This window comes from Geotrypetes seraphini, chromosome 1 (genome assembly GCF_902459505.1).
Source record: "Geotrypetes seraphini chromosome 1, aGeoSer1.1, whole genome shotgun sequence".
NCBI classification, from domain to species: Eukaryota; Metazoa; Chordata; class Amphibia; order Gymnophiona; family Dermophiidae; genus Geotrypetes; species Geotrypetes seraphini.
The window spans coordinates 225,812,295-225,835,787 of record NC_047084.1 but is presented as its reverse complement, the minus strand read 5'-3'; the positions used below and the strand labels follow the sequence as shown (position 1 = coordinate 225,835,787).

The following is a 23,493-nucleotide window of genomic DNA, read 5'->3' as shown; positions in this document are numbered from 1 at the left end:
GGACTGGATGTTTTAGTGCAACTTTAGCTGTATGCATTTCCCTCGTGGCCTATGATAGTCCAGGTTCTCCACAGAATAGCTCTCCACTCAGGTTTGGTAATTCTAGTAGCTCCAAATTGGCTGCAATGGCCTTGGTATGCAGATCTGGTGCATTTACAGAGAGACAAATGTTTCAAATTACTGGTACATCTACTTGGCCACAGGGTCCAATACCCATGAAAATCCAAAATTCTTTAGTCTTATGGCATGGCTCTTGAGCATACAGCTGTAGCCCGGAAAGAATATTCAGAGGTGGTTATTGATACTCTCCTTAGAGTTAAGAAGCCAACAATGATTGCAGCACATGCTAAGGCCTGGAAGACATTTCTACTGTGGTGTGCTAAGGACAATGTTGAACCCCACAGGGCTCAGATTTCAGTAGTCCTAACATTTCTGTAGGTTGGACTCAAAAAGAGTCTAGAAGTTGGGTCTCTCAAGGTTCAGGTAGCTGGCCTGTCATGTTTCTGAGACAAATTGGAAAAGGGTACTTCCAGATATAGCCAGATTTTTGAAGGGGATGCTCAGACTGCATCCTCTAGTAAGACAACCTTTTCCATCATTGAACACTAACATTGTGTTTCAGGGTCTCAGTAGAGTTCCGTATGAGCCTTTACAGAACGCATCTCTGCTGAAAACAGTCTTTCTATTGGCTATCACTTCCATAAGGCAAGTCTCTGAGTTGAAGGCCGAGAGCCATTCCTTGAGATGACAGAAACTGAGGTTTCCCTGCACACAGTTCCTTCCTTCTTGCCAAAAGTAGTTTCGACTTTTCACATCAATCAAGAGGTCCACCTCCCAGCATTTCAGTCCATAGGTGTGAAGAAACAGGACAAACTGTTGAAGGTACTGGATGTGAAGAGAGTACGCCTCCATTATCTCGAAATAACAAATGATTTTCATTTGTCCAACCATCTTTTTGTCCTAACTAGTAAGTCCAGTCTGGGAAACCAGTGTCTTAAGTCATCTGTTTCCAGATGGATTTGCATGGCATTATCATCAGCCACCAAGGTCTTTGAGAGCACATTCCACGAGAAGTGTAGCTTCTTCATGTGCAAACGCTCAGGCAATACTGCCTGAGGAGATTTGCAGAGTAGCTCCATAGTCCACACTTCATACCTTTACATAGTTTTATAGAGTGGGCATAGCAGCACAAAGGATGCCACTTTTGGGTCCTCGGTGTTAAGGCAGGTTCATCTGTCTCACCCTAGATTCCAGGGACTACTTTGATAGGTCCCAATTGTAAGGACTTGTATGCTATGTGTAAAAGAAGGGAAAATTAGGTATTTACCTAATCTTTCTGTTAATGCAGCATACGAGTCCTGATACCCCGCCCTATCAGTATAATTATTCACCTGCTTAATGGGTCAGACAAGTAGGTCTGTCCAGAACTAGAGATCTTCGCATGCCAGTCGGGTATTATGAATACAATGCCATATTGTTACAAATGCAATTGAGAGTATACAAACTCCATAAATGTTAGTGCTAGTTGCACTCAGACAGGTGGCTTAGTTGTTCCATTTGTTTTATATGCTATATTTTGATTAACAATGTTCATTATACTTATTTTAGAGCAGAACAGAAGTATTTGTCAGGGAAGTTCCCCATATTCATCCTTCTAATGTTCCCTATTGTAGTGATCATCGAATACTTTGTTACAACCTGAAGAGAGGTAGGACAGCCCACTGAGGAAGGAGGCAGAGCTGAAGCAAAAGTATTGATTTCTTCTGCAACAGCTCACGATTTGGGGGATTTAACCCATTTGTCAGGACTCATATGCTGTGTTAACAGAAAGATTATTGAGATAAGTACCTAATCTTCCCACACAATAAATCCATACTGAAATATTAAAGTACATTTAATTTTACTTTGTGTTTTGTTTATTCTTTGTGATCCTCCTTACTAGACGACCAGACACATCTGAGTTAGAAGAAGCAACTACTTCTTGCCCATTCTGTGGATTCCAACTCCCTGAGTGTGACTTGCTGTGTACTGGGTGTAAAAATAATCTCCCTTACTGCATTGCAACAGTAAGTTTCTTCACATATTCTGTTTGGATGTTGGAGAAGATATGTATATTAAATGTACACAAGGAATGTCAATCCTTCAGCTATCTGTGGTTGCATGCAGTAGTTTTGACCTGCGGACAGATAGCCTGGAGTTTTTTTCAGGGTCCTGAGGCAGTGGCGGTTTACCACGAAACGATTATCAGCCTGGCTGTGCTTCCTTGCTAATAGTGGTTTTTCCACAACAATATTTATTTTTTACTATTTTTATGCTCCTACCTGCCATTACTTAGTTTATGCGAAAGTATTTTACCTATGATGCTTGGGGTGGAAGAGTGTGGGCACACCTCTCCGTTAGTCTGAGGCTTTTCTTTTGCTTAGTATACTTATTCTTGGCACTTAGTGGTTTGTTTTCAATGGAGTGATTTCTGTTGTTTGTTTGATTCCTTCAGCTATCTTAATACATTGCTCTTAATCATTAGCTTCTTCTAATTTCATATATTAACAAAGATAATGTGTTTTTCAGTTAACATACAGCTAGGATTAGTTTACAGTAACCTGAGAGCAGGGCTCCTAGTCTGTCACAATTCCATAGCTGTTAGGCATGGCCATAAAATAGGGCTCTTCCTGCAGAATTATTCATTAACTGTGGAATTGCTGTGGAAGAGCAGATGCTGCAGCATTAGCAATGGTTATGGCCCTGTATTGCCCTCTCCATTCTCTGCGTAGTAGAGCTTTTAGGGAAGGCAGAGGCAACACAGTACTTCAAGCCACATCCTCTCCGTCTAGTTCTAGACACTGAATGTCACACAGTTAACCATGCAGCACTCTGATATCCCTCATGTTTGAAACCATGACACCAGCCCAAGCAGCAGAGAGGGGTGATGTAGCCTGAATGCCTTGTGTTACCATCTTCCACCCGCATCCAAGCAAAAAGGGTGAGAGAGATTAGAGAGTTGAGTGAAGGGAGAATGAAAAATGAGTTGGAGGACTCCGATTTATTTATTTAGTTGATTTTTTTTAGCCTGTCCTCCCGGAAGAGCCCAGAACAGGTACCAAGTTTTGTTATTGTTAGGTGCCATTGATTTGTGCTCGGGTCCTAGCGACTTCATGAATTGTGGATCTAAAAATAAATCAATTTTGTGCTAGTTCGGAAAGGTCCTCCTGCATCATCCCCATGGTTGCTTTTAACGTGTCTAGCCATCTGATTGCAGGTTGCCCTCTTTGGCTGGTTCCTTCGATCTTTTCAAACATGATGTCTTTCTCCAGTGATCTCTCTCTTCTGATGGTGTGACCAAAGTAAGACAGTCGTAACTTTATCATTTGGACTTCAAGTGACACAGCCAGTTTGATCTCTTCCAGAATCGATTTGTTAGTCTACGGCACAACTAAAATCCTTCTCCAGCACCAAATCTCAAATGAGTCAATATTCTTTGTCTTGTTTCTGTAGTGTCCAACTTTCACATCTGTAACTGACCACTGAGAGTGCATGGATAAGTCTGAGCTTTGGAGTGTTACCTCCTTGCCTTTGCATACTTTGTCGAGAGCTTTCATTGAAGAGCGACAAGTTCTATTCTGCAGAGTATTTCCTCCATGCTAGTTGCTTCTTTGTTTACAAAAAAGCCCAGGAGATTGAAATCCTTTACAACTTCTATTCTGTCGCCTTCAAGCTCAAAATCTTCATCATTTTCCATGTTCATGATCTTCGTCTTGTTTATGTTCAGTTCTAATCCCATGTTATGACTTTCGGCTTTGACTTTTCTCAATAGATACAGCATATCTTCTTTGGTGATCTGCATAGTGCAGGTTGTTTATATTTCGGCACCAACTTTGAAACCGACACTCTCTTCCAAATTTGCTTTTCTGAAGATGGTTTCACCATACAGGTTGAACAGGTAAGGTGACAAGATACATCCTTGCCTGACGCCCCTCTGTATCAGTGTTGCAGTATTCACTTTTCACTTCAGCTTCTTGATTTTCATATAGGCTCTCTATCAGCTGAGTTACATGTTTGGGTATTCATAGTTCTCCAAAGTTTATTGTGATCCACAACAGTCACACAGTCAAAAGCTTTGCTGTAGTCGATGAAGCAAAGGTATAGGGGTTTTTTGTATTCTTTCTCTTCTCCAATATCCAGCTAACATTGGCAATAATATCTCTTGTTTCTCGACCTTTTTTGAAACTAGTTTCAAGTTCAAGTTTCAAGTTTATTTTTGACTTATTGAATCGCTTAATTTAATTTGCTAAGCGATTTACAAATAAAAAATAGATATATCAGATTAATTTTAAAGGATACATAAATTTGACACATCATACAAAATAATAAATAAAATCATACAAACTAACAGATACATGGGGAAAGAAAGGGTAGAACTACAATCGTATATATAAAAGAAAACATGTATGGTAAAAAACAACAGGTAGGGGAGATAACAGGGAAATAAAAAGATAAAAAAGGAAAAATTTAATAATAATCCTTTTATAAATTAAACGCATCTTTAAAAAGGAAACTCTTTAAGCTGCTTTTAAACTGTTTCAGATCATTTTCTACTCTAAGATACTGGGGCAAACTGTTCCATAATTGTGGGGCCATTACAGAAAAAATGTCAGGGCGACGAGTTCCGATGACTTTTAGTGATGGAACTGTTAAGAGTTTTTGATTGGTGGATCTTAAAGAACGTGACGTACTATGTGGAATAAGTAATCTATTAATAAATTGGGGTTCATTTGTAGTCAATGTTTTAAAAACTAAAAGTAAGATTTTAAAAGTAATGCGATGGGCAATAGGAAGCCAATGTGACTCAATCAAGAACGGTGTAACATGGTCAAATTTTTTGCGGTTGTGTATTAATTTAATAGCAGTATTTTGAACTATTTGAAGACTTTGGGTAGTTCTTGCTCAACGTATGATTGGAGCTTTTGTTGTATTATTTTCAGTAATATTTTGCTGGCATATGGAATTAATGCAATTGTTCTGTAGTTGTTACAGTCCTTGGCATTAATGCAATTGTTCTGTAGTTGTTACAGTCCTTGGCATGACCTTTCTTCAGTATAGGTATGAATAGTGATCTTCTCCAATTGGTTGGCCATGTATTTTTTCTTCCAGATATGTTGACACAGTCGATTGAGGGCCATGAAAGCACCTTCTGAGCCTTTTATTAATTCAATTGGAATACTGTCGATACCAGGTGACTTGTTTTTCAATAAAGCTTTTAATCACTGTTATGACATCTTCTTTTAAAATACTCGTTCTTCTTCGGCTTCAGTTTCCAGTTCAATTTCCCCAATGTAATCCTCATTGCCTTGTTTGTATAAATTTTCAGTATATTCTTTCCATCTATTTTTAATGCTTTCTGGACCATTCAATATCATTTCATTGGCGTCTTTAAGCATCCCAGTCAAGGTTGGAATTTTAGCCGCAATCTCTTAATCTCCTGAAAAGCTAATCTGTTTTTTCCATTTACATGTTCTTTTTTTTTTTTATTCCTTATTCATTTTTAAAACTTCAATTGTGCACAAAAGATGATGCATTTACATAAAATATTATCATTACAGCACAATATACTTAATAGAATAAAAAAACAAGACTTATTTTCTCCCATCCACTTCCCATTAAACAACATCTCATAAAAATATTTGTAATCAACCCTTCTATACTTCTTAACAAATGCCCCCTCCCCCTCCCCAGATGTGCATGTTTTCCTCAGTTATACAAATAAATCAATCTTTACAATATTTAGTTAATGGTTCCCAAACTTCCATAAATTTTTTATAATATCCCTTCTGAATGGCCATAAACTTTTCCATTTTAAAGATATAACATAGGTATTCCCACCAGAATGAATAATTTAATCTGTCCCTATTTTTCTAGTTCTTTAAGATAAGCTGCATGGCAACTCCTGTCATTATAAACAAAAGTTTATTATTTTTTTGCCGAATCCATTTACATGTTCTGATTAAATTTTCTGAGAAATATCCTTGAGATATTGTTCTTTGTCCTGCCGAACTTGATGTTAAAACACTTGGTTCATTTGTGATACTTTTTCTCTATCACTAGATAGTTTTGTTTGTCTTCTTTCTTCTGCTACTTTTCTGGTTTTCTCCTGAGATCTAAGGTGATTTCTTGGCTTTCTTTTTCTTCTGGCGTGTTTTTTTGGGGGTTTTTTTTAGCTTCATCACTAATTACAGTTTTGATGTAATTCCATAACTCTTCAGGCTCTCTATCTCCTGTATCAAGTAAGGCAAACCTGTTTAGTTTTATCCAATAGCCTGATGGAATGTTTTCAGTGTCGTATTTTAGGAGGTCTCTAATGATCATCTTCTTGTGATGCTTCACCTTGAACTTGCATGTCAAAAGCTCATGGTCACTTCCACAATCAGCTCATGGTTTAGTCCTTGCAGTCAAAACTGCAGATTTCCATCTCTGTCCTATGCGGATGTAGTCAATTTGATTTTGATACATGCCAGTTGGAGAGGTCCATGTGTACTGGCGATGTTTGTGGTGTTGGAAATGCGTATTCGTGATTGACAGTTGGTTTTTGTTTTGCAAAACTGAACTAAGTTATCACCAGCTTCATTTCTTTCTCCTATACTGCATCTTCAAATGTACTTCCTACTTTTGCATTGAAGCCCCCATAATGATCAGAAGATCTTGTTTCGGCGTTTGATCTATTATATTTTGAAGTTGTTCGTAGAACAATTCTACATCCTCATCTTCTGCTTCTGTCGTCAGAGAATATACTTGCATCAAGGTGACCTTGATCGGCTTTCCCTGCAGATGGATTGACATGACTTTATCACTGATAACATTGTTCTTTAGTACCGTCTTTGAAAGTTTATTATTTAGGATGAATGCGTAGCCATTTTTCCTGTGTTTCATGACCATAGTTCCTGTCCATTTGAGCTCACTGATCCCTATCAAATCGATTGCACCAAGTTTACATACATAATAAATGTTGGGTAGTGATGAGAGAAATTTGGTAGTGTTTTCTGGTAGCATTAGGAAGAAAAGGTTAGTTAAAGACATCTAATAGTGAAATAGAGTGAGCACAGTATTCTTGTAGCGAAAGGAATGATTCCATATACAGAAGGACAATCTTACATTGGTGTGATAGTTCTGACAATTACTACATAGGTGTTGGGACCATTTATAGTACAAGGCAGTTTTGGCTAATTCACAAGTCTGGTCAGCATTGGTTTAGGATAGGAGAGGTCCTTGTGGACATTACAGGTGAGCTTTTACCGCCTTTCTGAACAATCTGAGAGGGTCAGCATTAAATTGAGACTAAAGTATCAGCATGCTTCCTTGGCACATGGCTTTGAGAGTTTCAAAATGCAGAAGTCTCCAGTGGGCTAAGCATGCTAAGGAGTTGCTGTGTTAGTCTCTCAGAGAGCAGTGGGCCCAATGTAGGGGAAGGGCATTGAAAGCTACCAGCAGGATATTAGTACTGGGCCACAGAGAAAAAGAATGCTGAGAGTGTGAGGGAAAGAAAATTATTTATTTTGAATAGTGTTTCAAGAAAAGGTCCATAACAAAATAGAGAGTGATGCAGTTATTAACTCCTATATTTGGGTGGATTGTCCTGTATGTATGGGTTTCATTAGGAAGCCAACCTCAGTGACTTTGAGATTTTTCTTTCACAAATCCAAAGAGCCAGATCAGCAGCAATCAAAAAAAATCTGCATTCTAGTTCTTGCATAGCATTCTACTGCTTTTCTTTGTGATATTTTTGGGCCTTGTCTTGTATATTAGTTACAAAATTTAGTTGGTATCATGGAACTATTTTTCAAACAGCCTTCTCTCCCTCAATCACAAGTAACCACTATGAGACTGCTTTGACTGCACATATATTACACTCTACTTATGTTATATATTGAGATTTTGCTTCATTAGCTGAGAAACTAAATGCTCGTGCTTCTAAAATTTCCAATTTATAGGGTCACCATATGGTGAAAGATGACTGGACAGTCTGCCCTCACTGTGACTTCTCAGCTCTCTACTCTGAATTCAAGATGTAAGTTAGAATTTCTTTACTGTTGGCATCAAATCAGCTAAGCTAAGAGCCTTTAGGTATTTCTCCTGTGATCTTTTCATTTTTCACTTGACTTTAGCACAGGAAATGTTTTCCCCTCATACCATTCACCATATATTACAAAAATATTAAATAGAGCAAGGCCAAGGACTGAACCTTGAGGCACACCACTGGTAACATCCCTTTCCTTAGAGTGATCTCCCTTGACCACTACCCTCTATCGCCTTCCATTCAACCAGTTCCTGTCCCAGTCTGTCAGTTTGGAGCCCATATTGAGGGGCACTGCAATTTTTATATGATGTCTGTATGGAACACTGCCAAAGGCTTTGCTAAAATCTGAATAAACCACATCTAGTGCTCTCCCTCTATCCAATTCTCTGGTCACCCAGGCCTAGATGTACTAAGAATCAGTAAGAACTTGTGGGTCTGCACTGATCTGATTTTTTGGCCGATTCAGAAAGAGCTATTGATGCACTAAAAAGTTTGCATGCAAATGAGTCACACGAATGTTGGTCGTAATTCCCAACACTGCAGCCGACTGATTGCTGTGAAAGCGACTCTCACAGATTTGCAGAGCCAGCAGGGGAAGCCCGAACAGCTGAGAGGCAGGGGAAACAGCCTCCTGTCACTCAGTAGTTCGGAGTAGGAATCCTTTTTTTTATGGGCAAAGATGCTGTGCGTGTTAGACACACACACACACACAATATCTGCCCTATTAAAAAAAAAAAAAGAAGCCCCCCTCCCCTCCACGATGACGGCCCTCCCCAATGAGCTCCAACGAACACAGCACTGGGAAGACACCCCCCCTCCGCATTAGTGAAAATCAGCAGGAGGGATGGCCATTCCCCCCCCCCCCCCCGGTGACAAAAATGGCAGGAAGGATGCCCACTTCTTCCTACCATGTTAACCACCTCCCCCCACCTCCATGGCAGGAGAGAGGCCCACTCCCTCCTGCCATGGTGACTCCCCCCTCAATCCCCCTGTGGCAGTGAAATGGCAGAAGGGATGCCCACTCCTGTATCAGGTGCCCCCTCCAAACATCCCCTACCCACCCTGAAAAAAAGGCAGGAGGGATGCCCATGCCCTCCTGCCACCGGGAGGGGCCTTAGGCTCCCCCCTCTGTATCCTGGGATATAAGGGGGTGGAGCCTAAGGCCCCGATTGGCTCATGGACCTGGGTCCTTATCTGCTCTAGTATTCTCTTTGTATGTTTTTCAGAATGAATAGGGTCTGTGAAAAGAAACTAGGTAATTACAAAGAGACATTGCCTATACTTTAATTCAGCTAAATTTTTTCCCTTTGATACGCTGAGCCCTGGATGACAAAGAAAATCAACTTACAGAAATATTAAAATTTTTCATTATCTGACTATGCATGCTGTTAATGATGAACCTGCAGTGACCATTTCAAGTTAATAAACTTCCTTTGATCTTTTAAACGTTTAAATATAGTCTTTGTACAAGATTTCTTACACACTACAAGTCATATCCTTGCAAACTCTCAAAGAACTGTTTTCTTGCTATTGGTGGCTATGCAGCATAGGAATGTAAATTCAGTTCATGTCTGCAATTCTCTTGTTTTGATCTTATCATAATGAACTATTTATCATCATAAAAGATTGATGGAATCAGAAAGCACATGTCCCATGTGTTCAGAAAGAATAAATGTGGCACAGCTGAAAAAAATAGCAGATTTCACTCCTTACCTCAAAATAGAAGAAGTTGAGCAATAACATTATTAGGTAAGTATTTCCTAGCATTTTAAATTTTGTTTTGGAGAGATATGTTTGGATGTTGTGATATAAAATGGTAGATTTTCAGGGAAATAAGTTGTGGCTATTGACTTCCATGGTATAATATTCATATCTTCTCAGATCAGTTTTTCTTATACATGGATTGACTATTCCTTTCTAGACAGTAAGGGGGTAATTTGCTTAAGGAGCTACCTAGTTTCAGGCAGCAAGAATGTTTGTAAATGCTGGTATTCTAGTCAATAAACACAAATATAGACACAATGCATATAAATGACCATTTTCCAGCTAAGTGGAGTTCTATAAGTACAGAGTGCCCACAAAAACGCTCCTTGATTTTAAATGGTTACAAAACCAAAATTTATTGGAATATTCTTTTACCTTTGAGGCTACAGTTTCATCAACTCATAAAGTTTCATATGGTATCTGTTGATTACATACACTCAATGTGCGCCCCCACCTATTACTCGCAAGGGGAGTGAGATGTGTGCGGATCCCACGCTCCCCTCCTGAGAGTCCCTAACTCCCTTTAATTCCACCAGAGTCGAGATTACTGCTTCCAGGGCACCTAAACTGGACGCAGATGTCGCTTCTGCGAAATGCAAGCGCAGTTCCGGGGAAAAGTCTCATTAGTCTGCTAATCTTGTGAGATATAAGATGCACAAAGCAGCTCCGACTGCCGATGACTGTTTTTCCCCAGACTTTGTGGATCTGAGATATCTGTCTATATAAAAAAAGGGGGGAGATTTAACTGTTTCTCCCACTCAGACTCCAGTACAACTGTTTGTTCCACCTTCAGATGCCAGCATGTCAATTTGTTCCTTTGCTGGGGTAACAGAAAGCAGGCGGCTTGTCACCCCCCCCCTTTGCTTCTGCTTCGGTGACTGTGCCTTTGCTGTCGCCTGTTTCTTCAGCGGAATCAGCAGATGTGGCTAACTTAGCGGATCTGGGTGATACCCAGAACAATGGGTTCTGAGACCTTGCAGATCACCAGGCGGTGTGCTGGCTCTTCAAGACTAGCCGCCTGCCTGACCTTATTTCTAGGACACTGTGAACACGGAACCTGGTTTAAGAACATGTGGTTCAGGCAGAATGTTCATTTCTGAGCCTCTGCTGTCCGCCTCCTTGATGGACAATGCGGTTTTGGCAAGAGTGCTGTTAGAGGTCTGGGAGTCCTTGGACCATGGCACAGTTGTATCCCTTGGCATCGGACTTCATCTAGTGCCTGGTCCCGCCGACTGTGGATTCAGCTGTGACGCAGGTTGCCAAGCGTACTTCTTTACCCTTGGATGGAGGGGTTGTCCTGCAGGATGTTCAGGACAGAAGAGTGAATTTTGTTCTCAAGTGTTTTTCTGTTTCCGCTACAGCGGGAGTGTGAGCTGCAGCAGCCATTTCCTGTGGCCTGGGCATGTCTGAATTTTTTTTTTGACAGATGCATTCTATGGCATCTTGAACTAAGCTGGGAGTTTCTTCAGTGTCCGCTCGGCGAATGATTTGGATTCACCAGTGGTCAGGTGCGCCTTCATCAAAAGCAGTGGCTCTCAACCCTGTCATGGGGACCCCCCAGCCAGTCGGATTTTCAAGATATCCCTAATGAATATTCATGAGAGAGATTTGCATATAATGGAAGTGACAGGTATGCAAATCTCTCTCATGCATCTTCATTAGGGATATCTTGAAAACCTGACTGGCTGGGGGGTCCCCAGGATAGGGTTGAGAACCACTGATAAAGGCTAAGCTGAGAAGGTTCCCTTTTAAAGGCTACACTCCTGTTTGGCCAAGGTTTGGATGACCTTATGGCCAGTGTTCCCAGACCTCGTCCGACCAGGGGTGTGGACGTCCAGATTTTCATTCGTTCCTGCACACTTCTCAGTTTGCCGTACCCCTGGTGGCAGGACAGCGTTTCGGAGCTCCCTCTAGTCCTCGCTTTGGAGGTGCAGTGCGCCAATAGTCTTCCAACTCCCGGCCTTCTGCCCCTCCCTAGAGAAAATTATGATGCCAGGTCTCTGGTGGGCCCCCTCCCCCCGTTCGGGGGGTGGCTTTCGGCCTTCCTTCCGAAATGGTAACCTCGGACCAGTGAGTCCTCAATGTGCTCAGGGAAGGTCTTTCACTACAGTTTTTCCGCCAGATTCTTCCTGTCCCCTCCTGTGGGAAATCTGGATAGGGCTAGCAAGGTGCAAGCCACGGTGTGCAAGTTGCTGGATCTGGCGGTTATAGAGCCTGTACCAAAGGGAGTCTTGGGCTCCGGGAGATACTCGATTTACTTCATCATGCCAATGAAGGACTCTGAAGATTGCAGACCTATTCTGAACCTGAAGACCTTTCAAATGCGTACCTCCACATCCCGATTTTTTTCTGGATCATCTGAGATTCCAGAGGTTTCATGTTCTTGGGAGGCAATTCCAGTTTGCAGCGCTGCCCTTCGGGTTGGTGTCGGCGCCCAGATCATTCCCTAAAGTCATGGTGGTGGTGGCTGCCCATCTGCGCTCGCTGGGTGTGCTGGTCCATTGGTTCCTTGACGACTGGCTGATCAGAGCTCCCTCTTTGGAGGAAGGCCGCTTGTTGGTTCACCAAGTGGTGACTTTGCTACAAAGCCTCAGCTGGGTTATCATTTCAAGAACAATCACCCCTAGCCGACACAGGACTTGGAGTACGTGGGAGACGGTTCCATACAGGCAGGAACCAAGTGTTTCTGACGGAATCCAGGAAGCTCAGCTTCGGAGTGCAGTTCGGGACATGTTAGCAGCTCCAGCCCTGATGGTCTGGAAGTATCTGCAGGCATTGGGTCTCATGGTGGCGACCATAGTTGTGATCCATAGGCAAGAGTTCGCATCTGTCCTCTTCAGTTGTCCCTTCTGTCTCGGTGGAATTGTAGGGGTGTTTCCTTATTTGCACCTGAAGGTTAGGCCTCTATGACATCATCCAGCCTAAACCATCATTTAAGCTTGAACCATTATTTGCAAGAAATCATTCCAGCCTGAACTTGCAAGAAGAGAAAGAAGAACACATCTTTGCTGTTTCTGCCTGATGCATTCTGGGTATGTACCAGAATTGTATTCTAGTCGAGGATATCCATCTATGCCTTCATGCTCAGACTGTGTGAATCTTGGGGGAGTTATACTCCTATGCTGTGCTTATCTATTGAAAGGCGCCTGTGTCTCCTAGCCTGTATGAGACTTTACACAGAAAGGCTATTCATCTAAGTTCTGTTTCTGGATTGGTCCGAGGAAGTCATCTGACAAGATCCAAGTGAAAAGGTGCTAATTATAATTAGTTTGTGTTTTGGATGTAGGTGAACTCGCATCTCATCACAGGTATTCTCCACGCACCTCTTCTATAATAATTAAGACCTGAACAGTTACCTCGTGTGACTCTCTGTCTGAGAGAGTGGATCGGACCTTAAACAGATCTGAATTCGATCATATCAAGGAAACCTTGCTGCCAACCTAAATTATAGCTGCACCAGTAGCTGATGAACTCTTGTTCCTGTAACAGAAGGATTTCGATATATCTGCTAAGCTGAGAAGAGACGTCTTCCATTTCCCCTGATTTTGTACCAAGGCCTAATTGGATGGTGAGATAAGGAACTTATTATCTTATCAGCTGGGGTTAGATAAGTGCATCCGATTATGATATAGGATAAGGCTTGTAAAGCTACTTTTGGTGATAACTGTAATAGATTGCTGCTAATCAGGGATTATTATTATAAGGAATTGTTTAGTGTGTGTAAGAATTAGTTGTACTTAGTTATCTAGCAAGTGTGTTGTGATAATTATGTACTGAGTTTCATATATGTAATCGGATATTTTGTGAACAATATTTAGATATTGCTGCTGGCTTGTGAATTATATTTTTTCTATTTTCATAATAAAAGTATTTTTCATTAGCCTTGGTCTGGTCGTGTTAAATAGGCAAGAAAGCTGAACCTGGATGAGATATGATGGTCTTCCCTAGAAACTAACAGGCACGTATTTATTTATGTAACTGATTAGTGGACTGTAAATCTTTCTACAGAATCCTCAGCGGGATGCACTGGGGGTGAAGTTGCCATGGTTGGCGACAGCAAGCAGCTGTATGGTGTGGTGGTTGAACCTGGTTACTCTGTACAGAGGGCTTCCTCTGCAAGTCTTGGACTGGTTGACCCTGGCAACGGATGCATGTCTCTCTGGCTGGGGAGCAGTGTGCCGGTGGTCTTCGCTGGAGAGCAGATGGTCAATCAATTGACTGGAGATGCGAGCGATCCGTCTGGCTCTGCTGTGATTTCAAGGGAGTCCCTGCGTGTTCTCGGACATTGCGACGGCTGTTGCCTATGTCAACTGTCAGGGAGGCATGATGAGTCCCCTGCTGAGTTTGGAGGCTTCATGCTCGTTGCCTAGGCGGAGAAGCATCTGATGGCCTTGTCCTTGGCTCATGTGGCCGGAGTGGACAATGTGCTGGTAGACTTCCTCAGTCATCAGATTCTGGACCCGGGAGAATGGTCACTGTCCGGGCTAGAGTTCAAAGCCATAATTCGTCTGTGAGGTCGCCCTGCCTTCAATCTGATAGCTTCCTTGGGGAACCGGAAAGTGGACAGGTTCTTCAGCCACCGACGAGAGGTCAGCAGTACAGGGCTCGATGCTCTGGTTCAACCGTGGCCAGAAGGGGAACTTCTGTATTGCTTTTCCCCATGGCCTCTGATAGGGCGCGTTCTATGCCGGGTGGCATCTCACACATGTCCGGTACTTCTGGTGGCCCCAGACTGGCCCAGCCGTCCTTGGTATGCAGACCTGGTGTGGTTGAGCTCCGTGAGGGGTCTGCATCTTCCTTGCCATCGGAGATTGCTCACGCAGGACCCAATAGCCCTTCAAGTTCCAGACCGCTTTGGTCTTGCGGCATGGCATTGTATACGTGGCCTTGAGGGATAGGGGCTTTTCTGCTGTCATTGCCATGCTTCTTCACAGCAAGAGCAATTCAACGGGGTCAGCCTCTGCGAAGGCCTAGAGGTGCTTTCAGGCTTGGGGTGCGGGGGTTCAAGTGGATCCTTTGGCCCCATTGGTGGCACATGTTCTGGCCTTCCTGTAGGCTGGCCTCAAGAAGGGTCTGGCAGTTTCTACTCTCCATGTCCCCATTACGGGACTGTCATTTTTTGGTCCCTCTTCACTCGGGAGATTCTCTGGTGTCTTCCCTTATGGGGGTCGGGGAGGCTACAGCCTCTCTTGAGACTGCTGTGTCCTATGTGGGATCTGAATCTGGTTATCCACTCGCTGGCTTGTCTGCTCTATGAACCCCTGGATGGGATTTCTCTGAGAGATGTTACCATCAAGACCGCTTTCCTCATTGTGGTCACTTCTGCACAGAGAGTGTCAGAGCTTCAGGCTCTATCATGCAGGGATCCTTTTCTCCGCATCACGGAGTCTGCAGTTGTTTTGAGGACCGTGTCTTCTTTTCTTCTGCATGTGCTTTCTGCAGTCCACGTCAACCAGGTAGTTCGGCTGCCTACTTTTGTTCAGTCGGGTTCCAAGTCTAAGGTCCGTGTTTTGCGGTCTTTGGATGTGAGACATCTCCTTTGAGATACCTGAAGGCCATGCATGATTTCGCCTTTCAGACCCTCTGTTTGTTTGGCGGGCCCACATGTCGGGGTCGGTCTGCTTCCGAGGCTACCATCTCTTGATGGCTCCATGCTGCCGTTTCCGCTGCTTATGTGTCAGCGGGGAAGAAACCTCCCCTTGGGGTACAGGCTTACTCTAACAGGTGACTGGCATCCTCGTGGGCTGCATCCCGTGTGGTCCCACCTGATGTGATTTGTAGGGCGGCCGCTTGGGCCTCTCTTCCTACTGTTCCAAGTTTTCCTGACTTGATGGGGTGGCCAAGCATGATGCACCTTTTGGGGCTTCAGTCCTGGCGGGGGGCGCATCGGGGCCCCCCCTGATGTTTTGGGGACTGCTTTGATACATCCCACAGGTGAAGCTTCCAGAGGTTACTGTACAAGAATGAAAGATTAGATTACTCACCTCTGTTAATCTTCCGTCTTGTAAATATCCTCTGGAAGCTTCACACCCGCCCATCTATTCTATCCGATTCGCAGGTCGTCTGCCAGTAACTGGTAAGTTGGCTTTCTGTCTTTGATCATCCTCACTAAGATTTCCATGAGTGTCCTTTTATGTAAGGTTACAGGGTTTGAGGGGTCCCGGGGTGGTGCCCCTTCTCCTCTTTATACTGTGTCTTCTTTAGTGACCTGTTCCTCAGTTTTGCAGGTGGGAAATGTTCCAATTTCTTGATATGCTAATTTGACCCATTTTGGCGTTCGTTGTTCTTTGGTTATCATGAGCAGCGTTGACTTGTAGTGGGGAGTCCCCGCACCCTCCTCTCTTTTTTCTTGTGTTTCCTGTTTGTATTCAATCCTCCTGGCTTTGTTGACTACTGAGCTTTAAGGGGAGTGTCCGCAGAGGTGACCTCGCAGAGGGAGTTGGTTTTATTTCTAAGTTCTGCAGCCAAGGCTGGAATAGATGCACAATCCACAGGTGAAGCTTCCAGAGGATATTTATAAGAAGGAAGATTAACAGAGGTGAGTAACCTAATCTTTCAATGTCTGGTGATCTCAGGGCTCAAAACTTAAGCCACTCTAGTACAATACTTTCAAAACCAAAGTTCAAGTACTAGTGTATCATACCAATACTGGATCCATTCTCATATAGTTGTGAAATATATATTACTGATTGAGTCAGCCAGAAGTTTAAATTATTTATGGTTGTTTCTTTTTTGTATTTTTGTATGGACCTTCAGAATATAGCCAGGCACAACATACTTCTGGTTGTTTCAATCTCCATCGGTCCAAATTTTAATGAATCCTTATTTGTATTCTTTTCATAACTTTTTAAATGACATTCACTTAGCTTTTAAAATAGTTTATCAGTGCAATAGTTATCTTCCACTAAACCACCTCTCCTGACATGCGTGTTTCACTGGAAACTTTCTTCAGGGTTGAGGGGAACTAAAGCTGCACAAAAGACAACTTAGTGTTAAAATCCACATCTTCAAGCCACAGACAAGCATCAAGTATATCCAATATTTCTTTTGCTTTTGCTTGTTTATCTTTCTTACTATTTTAATAAAAGTTCAAGGCTTAACAGCACGCACAAACAATGAATAACTTATAACGCTTACCATTTGTGGGAGCTACCGTCCATTCTAAATCATGGTCACGGTTTGTATTCACTGCCTTTTAAATCAGCTGATCCCATGCTGGTTCATACGTGTATCACGTGCTCTATCCACCAATATTAATCCATCCCCCTCCCTCCATAGAAGCATCTGCTCAGCTGGTCCAACGTTGAGAAAATTGAATCAGCGTTGTTGCCTTAGCAACCAAGCTAAACACATGCACAACTTGTGGAGATTGAAACAACCGATGGAGATTGAAACAACCAGAGGTATGTTGTGCCTGGCTGTATTCTGAAGGTCAATACAAAAAAGAAAAAAAACATAAATAATTTAAACTACTGATTAACTCAATCAGTAATATATATCCCACAACTATATGAGAGCGGATCCAGTATTGGTATGATACACTAGTACTTGAACTTCTATGGTGATCTCGGGGGCCACTTGAAGAACACCTGGTAATTTTGTTGCGTTGCATTAGCTGACAGTTGTAACTTCACCAATTGAAGCTTATAAGGGTGAAAGTGCAAGCAACTGTGTAAGATCTTGCTAACTGCTTTTTGGGACTTGTATTTGCTATCATCTTATTTATAAATATATTCCAATAATTTTTGATTTTTTAACCATTTAAAATCAAGGAGTGTTTTTGTGGGCACCCTGTATATGCCAAGATGTGATGGCATGTACTTTGCAGGTGGACAGTCACACGAGCGGAGTCTGAATGCAATGCACACACTCGAATATGAACTGAGATTTTTGGGTCAAAAGAAGACCCCAAAATTGGTGACTTGGTTTATATTTGAGTCTCTCTCCCTCTCTTCACCCTGTGGAGATCGGTGTGTTTTCCTCCCCTCCCTCCCCATCACCACCACCCTGATGCTCAGAACTTGTTTCTCTGCTCGGTGGTGACAGGCATGTCTTTTTTCTACATCCTCAGAGAGGGCAGGAGCTTTGAGTATGATGATACCCAAGGTGCCCTGTACCTGTCCAGCATTCAGTTTTCTTTGTCAGTGGCAGCAACTGTGGGAAGAAGGCAAAAGACAACACCGGTCACCACTGTAGAGAAAGACATTCCAGGCACAGTGACTGGGTTGGGGGGGAGAGAAAGACATGGCTGGCACTATGTGGGGAGAAAGGAGGAAGAAATTCCAGGCACCACAGAGGGAAAGGTGAAGGAGGAGAGACATGGGGGGGGGGGGAGAGGGAGGCAGGTTAGGGCAAAAATGCTGCACACCAAGAAGCAGGAAAACAGGAAGAAATTCAAGACACCACATGGGAGGGGAAAAGGAGAGAAACAGTTGAATATAACACCCCTCCCCCGGTTTATATTTGAGTTTCAGGTTTATTGCATTTGATTAACCCCTTAGGAAAAGATCACCAAAGCAGAGTACAATAAAGTAATCTAAAGAAACAGGACACAATTATCCAAAAAGAACTACAATAATATAGAACAGATTAAAGATAAAGACACTTCTGGGCTATTACATCCCAGGCTCCAGTGTGCAAACTCCTAAGCTAGAGAAAAGTCAATTAACATAAAACCCACCTTAAAGTAAGTTTAAAAGCTAGCCCCAAAAGCTAATTGGAAAAAAATGTGCCTTCAGCATCTTTTTAAAAGAAAGTACAGACGGGGCATGGCTTGGCTGCGAGTAGAGATGGAGGCTTAGACAGAGAACTCCTCCTCTAATTGCCGTTTGTTTCACTATTTGAAGTTTTTTTTTAACCCAATTTGATTTTATTTGACATCACGTGAGGAAAGCAATAAAAGAGAATATTGATGGGAAAACTGTGAACTTACTTGCCATGGTGAGATTTGGGGGAGTGAATAGTTGAGCAGTTCTCTGCTTCTTAGGTCCCAACTGCTGTTTTGTGCTCCGGTTTCTATTCCTGCTTGATTTGGGAGAGGAGGGGTTTATTCCTTTGAGAGGAGCTGATTTTTTGTGGCGGGATGACAGCGGATCGGACAGAGTGGCCTGGAGGTACAGCGGGTGATTTGTCAAGTGCAAATGTGTAGCTCAGAAATGGCAGTTATGGCAGTTTGAAGTGAGTTACCTGGAGATTGAGCTGATGAATGAAGCTAGAGATATTATTCTTCACCGATGTTTCTGCCAGATAATATAAAAAAAGAAGAACCCATCTAACTCCAAAAGGAGAATATTAAAATGAATATTTTTAACTTACTTGCAGTGGTGAGATCAAGGTTTGCCTGCCTTAACAGTTTTCTGCATCTTCGGGTCCCGACTGCTCTTTTTAGTCTCTGGTTTCCTGTTTAATTTGGGGGCGAGTGAGTTGGAAAGTTGAGAGGAGGAGATTTCTTCTGACAGGGTAACTGCAGCTCGGAGGAGCATTGGGAGATTTGACCAGTGCAACAGTGGAAGTTTAGGACTGGCGGTTAAGGCAGTTTGAAGTGAACTGCTTGGAGATTGTGTGAAGGATAGAAGCCATAGTTATTTATCTCCACTGTGGCATTTTATAATACGGTCAAGTTGGGGTTGAAGTTAACTCTCCTATTTGCTTCCAACTACTTTATAAAATTTTTACTACAAAAGACATCCTCTTTGAAGCTATTGACAGGCTCTGTGGCGGCAGCAGTGGATAACAATTGGTGTTAAAGGGAGTTTCACTTCCAGTGAAATAGCTGTTGTCAGAGCTATTTGTTTCTACTGCAGTTGCTATCTACTGTTAATAAATAGAAGTGAATTGCTGACAGTCTGTTGGCTAGAAGTCAGGAAGTTTCAAGTTTTATTTTAGTTTGATGAATCGCTTATTTAGTTTTACTAAGCAAGATACAACATTAATAAAAAATATAAGCATATATTTAGACATACCATTTAAATTTTAAAATAATGGGTTAGACAAATAGACTTACAGACCAATCATACACAAGGTAAAATGGAACAGAACTACAATTCAATGCTTTAAAGTACAGAGGAGAATCATAAATGGAAAGAACATTAGGGAGGGAAAAGTGGAAATCTGGAAGAAAACTAATATAAAATTTGAGCATAATTTAAAGATTAAAAGCATCTTTAATAAGGAGGTTCAAGTCTTTTTCTTGAAATGGCTTCAGGAAAGCAAGTGAAGATAGATGCTGCATTTGCTGAAGGTAAAGCCAAACAGTCAAAAACAGACCCTCTCACCCATCTAAGGTTCCGCTGTCATCTGACCCTGTTGAACATTTTGACCAATTAATGGCGGAGCTCAAAGTTATCGGGTAGATATAAGAGCGATGCAAGAGGAAATGGCAAATATGGCCAATCAACTAAAAATATGCAGTACTCACACTGATCAACTAGAAGAAAGGATGGCAGAAACCGAGACTCAAAGAACAATTTTCAAAAAAGATAATTTGGTCGTCACCAAACTGGAGCGGGAAGTTGAGGAACTAAGTAATCGTAGTAGGAGGTGCAATATTCAGCAAGTGGATCTGCCTGAGGGGGTTGAAGGTAATAATTTTAATCCTGTTCCTAGAAGAGAACATATTTAAGATTCTTACTTTGAGCAAACACCTATCGTTTGAAATAGAAAGAGCCCACCGTATTTCATCTAGGTTTGGACCCCCTCAGAGTTCTAGAACAATAATATTCAAACTCCTACGTTTTCAACATGCTTTTGAGATGCTTGACAAGGTAAAGCCAAGTAAAGAATATTAAATGGCAGCAGTCAAGACTTCTCTTCTTTCCAGACTTTGTGAAGAATACGACGGACAAGCAAAAAGGTTCCTGAGTTTGAGGGAGCAGCTGAAATAAATAGGAGACAGATATGGGTTGTTTACCCAGCAGTCATGAAAGTGATTCATTTAAATAAAACTGTAAATTATGAAGATCCAATAGCACTGGAAGAGTACATTAATTTACACTCTGGATCCATGTCTTAAATTGAAATTAATTCTGTTATTATTATTTTATTAAAAGGTATTAATTCATTTATTATTAATACATAAAGATATTTTTCTAATTGATTAATTTATTTCCATTTAAAGAATATTTTGGGAATGAAATAGAGTAGGTTTGTGTTATCAGATGGGATTTCTAGCAATTTGAAAATATTGCATGAGTAATAGAATTTACTTAGCTTGTACTTGGGGGTGAATTATTATTATGGAATTTATTTAAGTTTATTTACAATACAAGATTTTATTGGAAATTTAACACGGAGAACGTAGGTAATTAGAATAGAGGGAGGTTGTGTTTTTATGAATTATAAATATACGGTTATGGCTTAAGGTTTATGCTTCATATATAGATGATTATAATTTATGATTTACAGGTATGTAACAATGTCATTAGTGAATAGCAGATATGACTGATTTGATTTTTGAATTTATAAATCTTAATTTCAAAGAATAGGTTTTTTAATGCTTTTAAATGTATAAGCATTTTATTATTGATTTTATTTATTTATCATTTATTTTCAAAGTACATGTATGAGAAATATCAGTTGGGTTGGGAGGTTAGGTTGGAAAGGCATTGGGGAGGAAGTAATGCTACTATTCCAATGCGTGCATCCAAGTGTCCATATTATTTGGGAGGGGTAGGGTATGGGAGGGATGGTCATGGATGTGTATGAAATTATTATTATGTAAACAAATGATTAATGTGAATATAGATTTTGTTAAGCAGGAAAATGTATTTTAAACTATTCTCTTTAAATGTCAATGGGCTCAACCATCCAATGAAGAGGAAGAAATACTTAGGGCTCCTTTTATGAAGGAGCGCTAAGCGTTTTAGCGCATGCACTGTATTAGTGCGCGCTAGTCAAAAATCTACCGCCTGCTCAAAAGAAGGCAGTAGTGGTTAGCGCACGTGGCAATTTAGCGTGCACTATTCCGCGCGTTAAGGCCCTAGCGCACCTTTGTAAAAGGAGCCCTTAACTTTCTAAAACAACAAAATGCGGACATATACTATATACAGGAAACATACCTATCTGCTACGGAATCTAGGAAATTAGAAGGGGGATGAGTTAAATATTGTTTTTTTGCACCAGCAGTGGGTAAGAAAGCTGGGGTGGCTATCTTGGTCCATAAGAAATGCTCCACGGCGTTTAATCAGATTTCTGCAGATCCCTCAGGCAGGTGGATTCATGTGAATATACGCTTGGGGAATGATACGCTGGCGCTATGTAACATCTATGTCCCTAATTCCAATCAAGCTGAATTTTTTAAAACTCTTCAACAGTTGGTATTACCACTGGCTGCTTCTAATGTAGTTGTGACGGGGGATTTTAACGCTGTTATGGACCCAATGTTGGACAAAAAAACCCCAACAAAATTCTAAAATCATTAGGGTTAGATAACTTGGTATAATCCTGTGGATTGAAGGATATATGACAGATCCTTCATTTTGATGCTCGGGAATTTTCTTTTTGCTACCATGTTCATAAATCATTTTCACAAATAGATTATATTTTTGTTTCAGAGAAATTAGTTCAGCAGGTAACAAAAGCCACCATAGATCTAATTATTCTGTGGGCCCATGGTGGAGTTTGGATTGAATTTAAATTGGCTGAACAAGATTATAGTAGAACTGTGTGGAGATTTAATAATACATTGCTTGCAGACTCAAAATTTCTTGAATTTCAATAAAAAATGAATTAATATTTCTAAATCAATGCCTCAGAGGAAATCTCATTACCCATTGTGGGATGCTTTTAAAGCTACCATGAGAAGGCAAATTATATCATATTCGGCACATATTAGGAAACAACTTAAAAGGGAATTTTCTAATTTGAAACAAAATATTAAGGATTTGGAGTCAAAGTTGGCTGTGAAATGGGAACAAGTTACTTTACAGGCCCTCTTAAAAGTTAAATATAAATATGAGATCTCTTCACAACTGGCCAGGAAAGTTTTGTTTTCTCAACAGGCTCTGTATTATGGAAACTTGAATAAGGTGGGAAGATTATTAGCTAATTATCTTAAAGCTAAAAAAAGAAAGTAAAATTTGTTGCAGTTAAAGATGAGAAGGGTGGAACTCATTCTCAAATTGGAAATATTTTAAAACAATTTTTGAACTTTTATAAAGCTTTATATCCTTCTGAGCCTTATTCAAATAAAGAACTTGAAGGTTTAGAGTTTTTAAAGTTGATCAAGGGACCAAAAATTCCTGAGCATATAAAGGTAAGTCTTGAGGCACCTATATCATTAAAAGAATTACAAGCAGTGTTGAAGTCCCTTAGGGTTGGATCCTCTCCAGGTGGTGATGGTTTCACTGTCGAGTTTTATAAATCATTTCAAATTACCCTTTTGCCTCATCTTTTAAATTTATATTAGGCTCAACTAATTAAAGGTTGCATCTCAGGTACTATGGCAGAATCTCTAACTATTGTTTTGCCAAAGACAAATAAAGATCCCATGTTGGTTTCAAATTACAGGCCTATTTCTTTGATCAGTGTAGATGGGAAATTGTTGGCTAAGTTATTGGCATTGTGCTTGGCCAAGGCTCTCCCTTATATTATAAGTATGCACCAAACGGGGTTCGTTGCTCAAAGGCATTCTTCAAACAACATCAGACTGGCTTTTCACATGTTAA

The 23,493-nt window shown here is 41.2% G+C and overlaps 1 protein-coding gene across 7 annotated transcripts in view; it reads left to right on the top strand.

Moving 5' to 3' along the window:
- WDR19 (WD repeat domain 19) overlaps positions 1-23,493 on the top strand; it is a 435,717-nt gene that overhangs the window by 401,077 nt on the left and 11,147 nt on the right. For 6 of the 7 annotated variants that reach the window (XM_033947370.1, XM_033947368.1, XM_033947367.1 and 3 more), the window contains 3 exons: positions 1,943-2,066; positions 7,980-8,056; positions 9,691-9,814. In XM_033947370.1, the coding sequence (XP_033803261.1) occupies positions 1,943-2,066; positions 7,980-8,056; positions 9,691-9,805 (316 nt within the window). In that variant the 3' untranslated portion in view covers positions 9,806-9,814. Of the gene's footprint in view, positions 1-1,942; positions 2,067-5,148; positions 5,182-7,979; positions 8,057-9,690; positions 9,815-23,493 lie in introns of those variants that run through there. The other variant, XM_033947372.1, reaches the window with a different exon arrangement.